Raw genomic sequence first — 13,272 nt, forward strand, 5'->3', positions numbered from 1 at the left:
AGGATGATTATTGCTAAGTATGATCCCTTTGCCATTTACTTTGTTGTTTTGGGTTCGAGTTTATATACCTCTTCTGTGTTTCCTGTCTAGAGAAGATCCTTTAGCATTTGTTGGAGAGCTGGTTTGGTGGTGCTGAATTCTCTGAGTAGTTTTGCTTGTCTGTAAAGCTTTCTATTTCGCCTTCATATTTGATTGAGATCCTTGCTGGGTACAGTAATCTGGGTTGTAGGTTTTTCTCTTTCATCACTTTAAGTATGTCCTACCATTCCCTTCTGGCTTGAAGAGTTTCTATTTAAAGATCAGCTGTTATCCTTATGGGGATCCCCTTGTGGGTTATTTGTTGTTTTTCCCTTGCTTCTTTTAATATTTGTTCTTTGTGTTTGATTTTTGTTAATTTGATTAATATGTGTCCTGGCGTGTTTTTCCTTGGGTTTATCCTATTTGGGACTCTCTGGGTTTCTTGGACATAGGTGGATATTTCCTTCCCCATTTTAGGGAAGTTTTCAACTATTATTTCCTCAAGTATTTTTTCATGCCCTTTCTTTTTGTCTACTTCTTCTGGGACTCCTATGATTCGAATGTTGGGGCTTGCACTTCCCAGGTCTATGCCACTCAGGTTCAGGTTCATGGGTACTCCACAAAGGCACAGACTCAGTTGGGCTTGCATTTTGTGCCCTTCCCATGTCCAAGCAGCTCAGGCAACTAGATGCTTGGCAAGCACACTCTCCCCAGGTGCAGTGTGTCTTATCACCTCCCTGGTCTCAGCCACTTCGTTTCCTGTGTGTGCAGTGGGAGCACCATCTCATTTGTGCCATGCATCTCCTCTGGGGAGCTGATCTCTGGCTGCAGCCCTCCTGGTGGATGTCAACCATCCAGGATTCCAGGAAGACTTGGTTAGCAATTGGGAGCCTGCTCACAATTTGGTAGGGGATGCTGTCTCTGGGGCCGAGTTTGCCTCTTGCCTTTCAGCTCTGGCCATCGCCCACCTGCCTGTCTGCCTCCAGTCAGGGGTGGGCCAGCCCACAGCCAGCTAGCTCTCCTCTGGTATTTGTTCATTCCCTTGTTCTATGAGTGGGCCCAGCAGTGACTTAGGTTGGAGCTTTTCCTGGGAAAGTTCTTTCTCTCTCTCTCTTTCCTCTTTTTTTTTTTCCCCTGTATGGCTATCCCAGGGTTTGGGTTGCTGTCTCAAGGTAGCTCCCTCAGATTGCCCTCAGGGCATTCAGGCCCCATCCTTACCCTAAGCAATGCAGCCCATGCCTCCCTGTTCAGCCCCCACTTGCTGGTGGTGGATGCGAGCATCTGGGCTACTTCTCCACTGGGAATTGCAGTTAGGTGCATAATCTGTGGGTTTTATTTATTTATTTTTTCCTCCAGGTTATGTTGCCCTCTAAGATTCCAAATCTCCCCACAGACCCCTGGTTAGAGGGTTTCCTGGAATTTGGAAACTTCTCCTCTTTTATGACTCCCTCCCCGGGACAGGTCTCTGTCCTTAACTCTTTTGTGTCTCTTTTTATCTTTTATATTTTGTCCTACCTCTTTTCAAAGACAATGGGCTGTCTTTCTGGGTGCCTGGTATCCTCCACTAGTGTTCAGAAGTTGTTTTGTGGTATTTGCTCAGCGTTCAAATGATCTTTTGATGAATTTGTGGGGGAGAAAGTGGTCGCCCCATCCTATTCCTCTGCCATCTTAAGACTGCCCCCACTCCATATCTGGCTTTTTAAGCTTTGAATTCATCCCTGTCGTATCAAGTTGTTTGTTCTCATTGCTGTATAATATTCCATTGTGTAAATGTGCTAAATGTTACAATCTACTGTTGATGGCCATATGACACCAAAAAGAAATATCATAAACATCCTAAAATGTGTCTTCTGGTGAACATATGTATATATCCATTTCAGAAATATATCAAGAAGTGAAGTTTCTGAGCCATAGCGAATGTATATGTTCAGCTTTTATACAGTCTGCCAAACAGTTTTCCAATGTGGTTATTATACCAACTTAAATTCCTATCAGCAAAGCATGAGAGTTCTAGTTCCTTCATATACTTTCCAACAGTTTATGTTGTTTGTTTCTCATTTTGGCTGGTGTACATAACTAAATTTACTAGGTATACCAAACTGTGTGGTATTCAAATTTGGTTTGTAACTTTTCCTCCCTTCTTCATATTTCATTCTAGTTCCTTAACCCTGAATTTTATCTGTTAATTTTTGAAATTTATGCAGTCTCAGAAGTTGCCCTAGAGGCTCTGTGGAACAATGTGAAGTGCAAATACACATATAGTATAAACACAAATCTGAATCCTCAGCTAATGATGTCATTATCAAAAATCCTAGTCTTCCTTCCCCTCCAGTCCTCACCTCCAATTAGTTGAAAAGCAGCATTGATTCTGTCCCGTAATCTGTCTTGAATTCAACCTTCCCACCAATTTCCAGTGGCATTTTGTTAGTTTAGGCCTTTATCATCTCATAACTGGACTATTGTAAGAGTCTCTATAGCATATATTTGCATTCTAATCCACACCCTCTTTTCCAGGCTTATTTCTTCCCACCCCAAATTTAATTCTGTTCAAAGAGAAGAATATTCAAAAGTACATGCTAAGTGCTCAGTCACTTCAGTTGTGTCTGACTCTTTGTGACCCCATGGGCTATATATAGCCTGCCAGGCTCCTCTGTCCAAGGTGATGCCAATTTTTTCTTTTCTAGCCAACACATGAGAAGAAGCTTCTAAGGGATGCGAGTAACTTCAAGCTGTAAGGACCTAGATTTCCACACTACAAGCTTGACAGTAAATCAAGTTTGTGATTTCATATTCTAATGGGATGGTTGGTATTTTCTGTGTGTTAGCCTTCTTGAGACATAAAATCCAATATTGGCCCAATACTTTTTTGTATTCCATAAAAGCATAATTGATTTCATAACACAGCAACACATTAACTTTTCCCCAAAAATCTATGCCTTAATAAATTATTAATATGAGAGATTAGCTCACAATCAACTTAAGAAACTTACATTAGCTCTTCTTACACTAACAGAAACATGCATGAAGCCTGATGGTATAAGCCTGATTAGCTCTTAATTGAAATGTATGTCCCCTAATCCCAAGAGGTCAAACTAACCACCTCTCTCTTTTGGCTTTTTTCCCCTCCATTTCTATATTTATAACCTGTCTGATATTGGACTTAATCATATATGAATCTATCTCAACTAGATTGTAAGCTCCTTTAGGTCAGTGTCATGTTTGAGTCCTTCTGGTGAGAGGAACCTGATTACAATGTTGAAATATTGAAATATTTCCAAGTCCATCCTCCAGACACTTTCCAGGTGTTACTAATGATAATGAAAAATGAGAAGAGTTTGACTGATAAGCAAAGACATATGTAAGTGCTCCATAAATATACCACAATTGCAGTCATTTAAAGAAATGAATATATGGGAATATTTAGCAGCAACTTAGTCTAGCTATGAGACATGAAAAAGACTCCTTGGGAATTTGTGAATTAGTTAAAGTTCTTTGCATTCATATTTCACTTTTATCTTCAAAAAGTGTCTGGACAAAACTAGAGCTGAAGTATAAGATTCAGCCCTTGGTAAATCATTACTTGGTTAAATTCGTTTTTAACCTCCATTTCCCTTTCTTGTGGGGAATTCCTCCCACATCCTGGCTAATCAAGGCCTGCACTCAGAGTCCTTCTCTACCAGAGGGTAAGGAATCTTTCTCTCCTGCTGTCCCCCATGAAACCAACATTCACTTGTTCTTTGGGGTTCTGCTCTCTGCCAATAGGAATGTGAATACATCTTTTAACATGTGTGAATAGTCTTGCTATTTTAGCCTCAGCCCCCCAAAATAAGACCTTTTGATGTGAACTTTACTCCTATCTTAGGCTGATGGTTAGTGATTTATTTCCCCCCCTCCTCAAAAAAAAATATTATTTTACCCATTTGTTTCCCTCTTAAATGTAAAAAAACAAAAGAAAGAAAGGGTCCCTTTGAAACTTGCTAAAGAGAAAAGACTAGAACTCTTAGATCTCTCCTTTTTCTTCATACAACAGTCTAAAAACGAAAAGTTAAAATGACAGTGCTTAATTTATTTCATGCTGTATTCCTAACAGTATTCCTGAACTTCTTGGGTTTCCTTTAAGAAATATGGCTTCCCTGGTGGCTCAGATGGTAAAGAATCTGCCTGCAGTGTGGGAGACCCGGGTATGATCCCTGGGTCAGGAAGATCCCCTGGAGAAGGGAATGGCAACCCACTCCAGTGTTCTTGCCTGGAGAATCCCATGGATAGAGGAGCCTGGCAAGCTACAGTTCATGGGGTCGCAAAGAGTTGGACACGAATGAGCACTTTCACTTTAGGAAATATACCTACCCAACCGGCTACTTGGCATGAACAGAGTATCCTCCAGCTGTCCAATCGCTTTCATAGTCAATATGTGATTTGACCCTTACTCTGGCCTCCTCATTGGAAAAGACTCTGATGCTGGGAGGCATTGGGGGCAGGAGGAGAAGGGGACGACAGAGGATGAGATGGCTGGATGGCATCACTGACTTGATGGACGTGAGTCTCAGTGAACTCCGGGAGTTGGTTATGGACAGGGAGGCCTGGCCTGCTGCGATTCATGGGGTCGCAAAGAGTCGGACACGACTGAGCGACTGATCTGATCTGATCTGATCTGGCCTCCTACAATAGTGTCTGAATTTTACCACCAGAGCTCCAGAGGTGTTAAGTAACTGGTCTCAAAGGGTTAAGTGACTGGCCTCTAGGGGCAGAATTGGTCTAGAGCTCTGCCTTGCTCTGGTTAATGCTTCTGCTAGAATGTGGAGCTACGCTGGCTGAAGATTAAGAAGCTGCTTTTGATTCTGGTAGATATTCATCTCAAAGGAAAAAAAAAAAAACCCTAGTGTCTTCATAGGGTAGCATTTGAATATTAAATTTTCCTTATCTGTTTCAACTTAAGAGGACTCCCTTGTACACTTAATTGACCGGTAATTCCTTTGTTTACTACGCCCCCACCCCACCCCCAATCTTAGGATCTCAAGAACCAAGTCAGAAGTATTAAAAATGGTTACATTAGGATTTAACTTTTTTTTTTTTTTTAATGAAGTTCGACTATTTCAGAAAGGGGTAATTTAGGCAGGAATGTATGTAGAATTTCGCATTTTAATTAAAAAGCCTCAAAATGAAATGAACCTCTGACAGTAACAGATGACTACCTCTAAAAGCTGCCTTACTATCTGATGTATGTTCAGTATTTTCTTATGGATAATAAGTCCTACGACTTGTTTCAAGAAAAGTGACAGGACTAAAACAATTAAAAAAAGACAAAGCTGCTCTTTTTTAATCATATGCTCATAAATAAAACTGGGTTCTGAATTATTGCCACAGAAGCAACTGACAAAGTATAAGTAAATCACTCTAAAAACTCAAGCTGTTCTTGCTTTATTTTTTTTTTTTTGAACGTTCAAACCAAATCTCTAACTGAGTCCAGTGATGAATTTCCTTTGACAAATAAATATTTGCAAAGTATGAAATATAGACTTTGTGTGCTTCCTAAGGCCAAAGCATAGTGTTTAAACTAAAATTTAATATTTTTCTCTCTCCTCAACTACACCAAAATAAGAATATAACTTAAAAATAATTCTCTCTTGTAGCAGGCTGTCCATTAACCATGCTTTAGATAATATTGGCTTTGCGAGTATTCAGGTAGAAATAAAAACTGTAATTTCTAGATTGATCAGAAAACCTGAGAGTATTTATGGATTGGAAGAAAACAATAAAATCTGGCAAAATGGGATTTTCTGTAACCCCCATTATGAAGTGACGAAAGGTACATCTTTCAATAGCCTCCCACTTTCCTAGGAGAATTCTTCATGTGGTGAATGGTTTGATTGGGTAGATCAAAGAGTTAATCTACTTGTGATTTGAGAAAAGACTTCCTTTTTTTTTTTTTTTTTTGGTTAGGGTGGTGTGTGGGAGGAAGGTAGGAAGAAGCCCCAGAATGAATTCACTAATTGGGGTTTTCACCTGCTGTGAGTCTAATCGAATACAAAGCCTTATTTGTAGCTGAAGAGGAAGGCAGATTTTGCAGAGTGTCAGAATTTCTGCCTAGTTTTGAAATTCCTGTTATTTGGCACTGCCATTTGGGAAAGGCAGACTAATAGTTACAGCTTTGAGCTGTCCTTAAGGTGGACCAGGAATGCAGATCTGCCTGAACCACCTTAACTAGCATCCACATTGAGCCGTTGAGCTGGAGGTGGTGTGCTCCCTATACGGGGGTAGCTCTGTAGTTGGCAAGCTAATAGGTACACAGCCGAATTCTTTGCCGGGGAGGAACTGCTGGGCCTGTGAGGTTAATGGAGTGTGGCTTGATTTTAGTGAAGATGCTAAACTTCACATCTTTTCTAGATGTTCAGTCTTATATAGGTGGCTCGGTGAAGCTTTGAAAAATCTTATTAGAAGAATACTGTATGAGAGAGAAGCCCAGTGCGACTTCCTCTGGAGCCTGTGTGCTGAAATCTCTGGTTCACATGGTAGCTGGCTCAGAGAACTTTGCTCACTCTGGCTTACTCTGCCTCCCTGCAGGGGAAGAGCCTGGAAAAACAGGCTTTTGTGTGGGTGTGAAGTACGCTGTGTCTGAATGTGGAGGTCCCTTCATTTACCAGTTAATGCGAACTGACTGGATATGCTGATATCCCCAAGATGCGGGGTTTCAGATTGATCGAAAGGGATTTTTACACATATTTTAATTAGCACACCATTGTATTTGCCCTAACAATGACTCACCATCACTGGAAGCATTTGTTAGACATCTGATTCACTGTTCATGGCTAATACTTGTACTGTGCAAAGAGAAACATGAGATCCTTATGTGTTTACTGGATAGATAGCCAAATGTTGAAATTTTACTATAAACTGTGTATTAGGTTTAATTGAAGCAATACCTATATTCCAAATGAATTTTTATAAAATGGTACAGGTTATATACTTAAGATTGAGCTTTCCAAGTGGTGCTAGTGCTAAAGAACACGCCTGCCAATGCAAGAGACTTTAAGAGAGGTGGGTTCGATACCTTGGGTTGGGAAGATCCCCTGGAGGAGGGCACGGCAACCCACTGCAGTATTCTTGCCTGGAGAATCCCATGGACAGAGGAGCCTGGCAGGCTACAGTCCATGGGGTGGCAAAGAGTCGGGGACATGACTGAAGTGATTTAGCATGCACTCATACTTAAGATTAGTGAAGGAACAAAATGCAGTTTGGATGGAGACTCATGGAGCCAGAAGGAAGCTGGACCCTAGCAGGTGGTGAAGTCCTTCAGGGCCATACAGCAGGCAAGCCCCCACTGCAGACCATTCCCTGTCTTTTCCTTTCCCTTGCTGATCCTCATTTTACCCTGGTAAAGTCAGGCTAACATTGAAACCATAAGCAGCTCAGAAGAAAAGGGATGTGTTGGTGAAAGATAGGAACAGCCTGGCCTCCACCCTTGAATCTTCACACACACACACAGACAGACAGACAGACACACACACACACACACCTAAATAGAATCATCCAAACCCATGCCATGCATTACTGCCATGTCCAAAGGATAGCTCTATTCCTGCCATCTTCCCTCTGAGGTCCAGACTCGGGTGTCCGCCTGCCTTTCACATCACACCGCCACCTCTGAGTCATCAGGCTCAAGACTGAACTCATCATCTCTCCCTGACCCTCTTCTGCCTAGATCTGTCCCCCTCTGGCTGAAAGTGCTGGCTTGGTGAGTGTTACTCACCCAATCTTGGGAGTCACCCTAGAACAATAATCCTCAAATCATACTCCACCTTGGCGGCATGTCAGAATCACCTGGAGAGCCTTAAAAGTCCCAGTGCCCAAGGCCAATTAAATCACAACCTCAGGGTGGTAAGACCCAGGCATCTAAATTTTTTAGCATTCCCCACGTGATTCCAGTGGCAGCCAGGCTTGAGGACCATGGCCCTAGATCTTCCTTCTAGCTCACGTATATATCCAATCAGTCAAAGCTCCTGTAGTTTGAATACTGCTGTATTATTTCCCCACTCTCTCTGCTGCTGTCATTGTTCAGATCCTCCTCATGCTGGAGTCAACTTGTATCTGGTGTCCTAGTTCCAGACTCTTCTGATCCAGTCCTGCACCACTGCCAGAGTGATTTTTCTGAAAGACGAATCTGACAGCGCCACACTCATGCTTAAATTCCTTCCTTATAAAGCTCACCTGTACCTTTTAGCATGCAGGTCAAACTTTGGATCAGCACACCAGGTCCTTCCCAATGTGCCCACCTCTCTAATCCCTACCTTGACACTCTCCCAGAGATCGAGGAGAGCCCTAAAGCCCTGAGAAAGAATCATCTATTTCTTGTCTATTTCTTGCTGTGATCACCATTTATAATTACTGACTTGCTTTTATCCCTAGTAGGCCAGAATCTCCTTCGGGGCCTGCAGAGGAGGCTTCTACAAATATCTATCCAGTGACCAAGTTTAATCTCCTTTTCACCTCTAACTGGTGGAGTTAACTTTCTCCTTAATCAGTGGTCCCTACTCAGCAACCAGCCAAGTACCCCAGAGGGTGACTTTGACTGGGTGGGTCCCTGTTTGATCTGGGTCCTGGGAGGAAAAACAGATCATACACTCAAAAGTGGTACTTGAAGAAAGTGTGGTGAAAGACTACTAAAACCTGAGCACTGCAGGAGAAAGAACAAGGGTGAGAGGAGGGAATGGTTTAAGGTACTTGAAGCATGCTGATGCTATAGAAATGACTACGCAGCGAGACTCATGGCCAAGCATAAAGAAACTTGGCCACTGGCAGGCTCAAGACCAACAGGAGGGAGGTTGGGGAATAAATACCCCGACATCTCTCTCCTCCTACCCTTTCATCTCCTGCTATAGGCCTTTCATCACTGTTTCCCATTGGCTGAAAGTGAAAGAAAGCCAAAGGGTAAGAGAGCCTGATTGATGCCATCCACAGAGGTCCAACCCCCTGGGCCACAGAGCAGGGTGGAAAAGGGCATAGAACAGAGCTGGAAGAGAGAATGGGGAGATACCCAGTATAGTCCCTTTGATCAGAGAGGTCCTCCTTTTCTAAGTACCAACAACATTTAAGTGATTCAAAGACGAGTTTGGTGTATGGAAAAATGTACTAGGTGGCCTTCCTAGACCTTATCCTATTTAATTCCTTCCTTACTTCTGTTTCTAGCAAATTGACTCTCCTCTGCTGCCAGCCAGCAGTGGGATCGCTCATGAGCACACAAGAAAACATACAGATCTTCCTCCACAGTAGGAGAAGCCACTTCTCTGCACGGCAGCCTGACAGAGTGGCTAATTACATGGGCCTTTAAGCCAGACTCCCTAGTTCCAATCTTTGCACGGCCACATTCCAGCCATGGTACTAGGGACCAGCAGCTTGTGGTAGGTTTTAAAGGCAGGATTTAAACTTAAGTTGCTTTATGGTCTGTGGTTCACATCAGAACAGTAATAATGAGGAGGAAGAGGAGAGCTACTATAAGCAAGCAATTAATGTTTTATCATACATGGCATCACTATATAACTGATATATGAAATGAAGATATATAAATTATATTCTTTTCTTAACGGCTTTCCCTAATAAGCAAAATTGATATTCTAACTGAAATAAATAACAAAACAGTTGCTGTGATGCCCTTTTCATTTCTTAATAATGCTTTCTGTATTTAGTTTTGAAAACAACATCGAGATTTGGGACAAAGCCTTCAAAGGGCCTATAACGCCAGTCTAAAAAAGAACCTAAAGATGTATTTTTGAGGATTGCCATCTGTCAAATGTAAGAGAAAATTTGAATAGTAATTTCTAATTTTCCTTTTTTTCCCCAATGAATTGTTTCGAGTAGTTTTCTAGCTGGACACTGAGAAAGTAGACTTGAGCATTGATTTAAGAGAAACATAGCAGAATCCCCAAATCTTAAGCAGGTAATTTAAAAGTGTAAAACAAACTAGAAAGGAAGAGAAAGACAGTGTTTCCTAATATTTACAAATGTCCATGCTGGAATGTTTGCATCTTTTCACTGGAATACATATAAACAATATTTAAGTCACCACTTGCTACATTGACACAGAGGTGACATCACTGATTAACTGCAAAGGCCACCCTTTTCCCCAAAGATAGGGGCAGACCTAGAATCTCCAGTGAGACCAAGGGACAGCCTCACGCAAAGCCAGTCCTGGTGTGCACTCTGCCCCACCAGACCTAATAGCAGCTGAGTCCACAATTCACTGGCTCAAAATAACTAAAAGATAGCAGTAATGTCTCAGTGTATCAGGTCCAACGCCAGAAGTGCCCTGTGTGTGTGCTCAGTTGTGTCTGACTCTTTGTGACGCCATAGACTATAGCCCATGAGGCTCCTCTGTCCATGGAATTCTCCAGACAAGAATACTGGAGTGGGTTGCCATTTCCTCCTCCAGGGAATCTACCCAACCTAGGGATCGAACCTGCAGCTCCTGTGGTGCCTGCATTGGCACATGGATTCTTTAGCACTGAACCACCTGGGAAGCCCCAAGAAGTGCTCTATTTGTTTTAAAATAGCAACACCAATCAGACCTGCATGCACGGTGTCTTCCCTATAAAGTTTACATTTGTATGTGGTTTGTCAAGGGTAATGAAGAAACTTCACACTCCCTTTACCTTTGGTTCATGCACATTATTTTTGCCTCTTTTGCTGCGATATAGCAGATAGGAAAAGGAGATTGATAGCTAGAATCCTTTCACCTCAAACATTCTGGCCTAGAAGGGGTGAAGAGGAAATGTTGAGAGAGAGGACATTTAAAAAGAAAAAGGGGAACCCTTTAAACTGTAAGCTGAAGAATGAATCAACCAGAACAGAGAGTGAAAACGAAATGGTTGAAAGATGATAAAAAGAAAAGCAGGCCAACAAAATAAATGGACAAACAGGGACAATGAAACCACTAAGGAAGTTTATCTGAAAATACCCTTTGGACTCTTTAATCAAAGATATTATGTGAAGGTTGAGAAAAATTCTTGTGCTCATGAAGGCTTTCTTCTCTTCAGAATATTTCCAAGCTTGTCACAATTTTGCATAGTTAACCTGTGTCGTCATATTGCAAACTCTGCAATTAGAAGTATTTGAACTACCAGGCCCTGTAACTTTTCCAATAGAACGTTCCATTGGAAATGGTTTCCTTTTAGATTTCTCTGAAGAATACTAAAAGACCACACCATTGGTGGTGGTTTTTATTTAGAGTCTATACCACTGGTTCTCAAAGTTCACTGTGCTTGGAGTTTCTGATTCAGTAGCTCTCTTTGGGCTGGAGCCCAGGGAATTTTCATTTCTAAGTTCCCAGGCGATGCTGCTGGTCCTGGGACTACAGGATGAGAACGACTGCTGTCACAAATACACAGACAAATGCTTCCTTAAAACCTATTTAGCCCAGGATGAGCGAAACTAGAATATCATGTCCTTACAGCTCCATCAGTTTAATCTTTGATTGGTGGGGGGAGGAAGAATTATGCTCGTGAATTTTTTCTCTTTCACTCTTTAAAAAGCCAACTCTTGAGCCCACACACTTAATTATCTGCGATGAGGTCATTTGCACCTAGGTCATTTATTTAGGCAACAAGTTGTCTCGCTGGAGGATTTAAGGGGGTGCTGGTAGGGCAATGTGTGGCTTCCAGGTTCCGGGCACTACCTTAAATCTCCTGCTCCGTCTTTCTTTTGCTTTTCTCTTTTTCCTTTCCGTTTTGAAAGCCCCGACTGCCGGTCTCCCAGAGTCCGGGTTCCCAGGGCGCTAGGTAGGGGCGGAGCCCGGCCCAGCCCCGCCCCGTCTGCCTGCAGCGCCCCCTCCCGCGCGCCGCCCGCCCGCCTGCTAGCCCGCGCCGGCTCCTCCGCAGTGCTTTCAGCTTCGAGCCTGGGCGGCGGCGGCGGCGGCGGCAGCGACGGCGGCGCTCGACTTTCAGGGAGCCCGGCGGCTCTGGGAAGCTCACTTCTCTGCTCACGCCCTCCCCTGACCGCGGAGCCCTAGCAGCCATGAGGGAACAGCTCAAAGGGTAAGTGCACCGCGCCGCCCTCAGATCGCCGCAGTCCGTGCACTTGTGGCGCGAGCAGGGTGCGAGTAGAGGCGGCCAAAACTTGGACTCGCGTGGCGGCTCGACCCCGGGCTCTAGACGGCCGGCCCTCAGGGCAAGGTCCCCCCGCGGGTCCCCGCGGCGCCGCAGCAGGTGCGCCCCCGGGGCTCCCCCCCGGCTCGCTGGGAGCCCCTTCCCCCGACTTTGGGACGAGCTTGGAGAGAAAAGGCTGATGTCTCGCAGTACCCGGAGGGGACAGAACGTTCCCCACGCGGGGATTGGAGCTACGGGAGCTTTTTGCTCCTTTCCAGGCTGTCTGTGTGGACGCGAGCCAGCCAGGCTTCCTAAACCGTCTCCAGACCTCGCAGAAGGAAGGGGCGCGCCAGGCTCTACCTTCCATTGCGCTGCAAGTGCCAAAAGGTCAACTTTCTGCCTGATTTCTTCCAAGGATTCCAACTGACATTTACCCCGTTGCATTTTCTAAAGTGTTCGTCCCATGCCCCAAGACTTGGAGAAATCAGGAAAGAAAGAAAAGGCAAGGAGAGCCTAAAAATCAAGGATTTGACATAGAGGATTCAGGGTGGTTTTTTTTTTTTTTTTCTTTGCCCTCTGGGGTTGAATGTGGAGTCATTTCTGAGTGTCCTTCTCACGTTTCTCCAGGTGTCTGTGCCGGTCTTTAAGCAAAGTTTGTCATTCTCGGTCGAATCATGACAATGAAAAGGGCAGGACACTTTATCTCCATTCAATTTGAAATTAAGTTTGAAGCTTGAATTGAAAGGGTTTGGTTGCCCAAGAGAGACATATTATTAATTATAAAATACTTTAACGTGGAAAAAAAAATTCATCCAATGTAAGTGATGTACTGAAGTCTTTAAGTGAAATAAACATATGTGGCCAACAAGTTCTTCTTGGTCTCTTGGCTTCTTTATCCCTGTGGCCTCTCCCTGTCACCCCCCACCACCCTTTCTTTTTTGTCTAGATTTTTTATTTCCTTGTCCCAAATCCCCTCTTTGGAGAATCCAGTTGCTCTTGGAAAAGCAGAAGAGCAAATGAAACAACATGGCTATATGAAAGGTTTCTGACCCTTGATCACAGTAGAATTGGTTTCAGTCATCATTGTTTGATCTTGGATTGGACACGACCCTGAAGTGAAATTGCTTTGGCTGAAGTTGAGGGTGGGTGGGATTTAAGCCCTGAAAAGCAAACAGAACGG

General features: G+C 43.5%; 1 protein-coding gene across 15 annotated transcripts in view; it reads left to right on the forward strand.

Annotated features, from left to right (window-relative positions):
- Positions 1-13,272, forward strand: part of DMD (dystrophin) — a 2,236,915-nt gene that overhangs the window by 2,064,334 nt on the left and 159,309 nt on the right. For 4 of the 15 annotated variants that reach the window (XM_024988368.2, XM_005228316.5, XM_024988369.2 and 1 more), the window contains exon 1: positions 11,884-12,041. The exons of the other annotated variants lie outside the window; for them this stretch is intronic. In XM_024988368.2, the coding sequence (XP_024844136.1) occupies positions 12,022-12,041 (20 nt within the window). In that variant the 5' untranslated portion in view covers positions 11,884-12,021. Of the gene's footprint in view, positions 1-11,883; positions 12,042-13,272 lie in introns of those variants that run through there. 15 annotated transcript variants of the gene reach the window in all.

This window comes from Bos taurus, chromosome X (genome assembly GCF_002263795.3).
Source record: "Bos taurus isolate L1 Dominette 01449 registration number 42190680 breed Hereford chromosome X, ARS-UCD2.0, whole genome shotgun sequence".
Taxonomy (NCBI): domain Eukaryota; kingdom Metazoa; phylum Chordata; class Mammalia; order Artiodactyla; family Bovidae; genus Bos; species Bos taurus.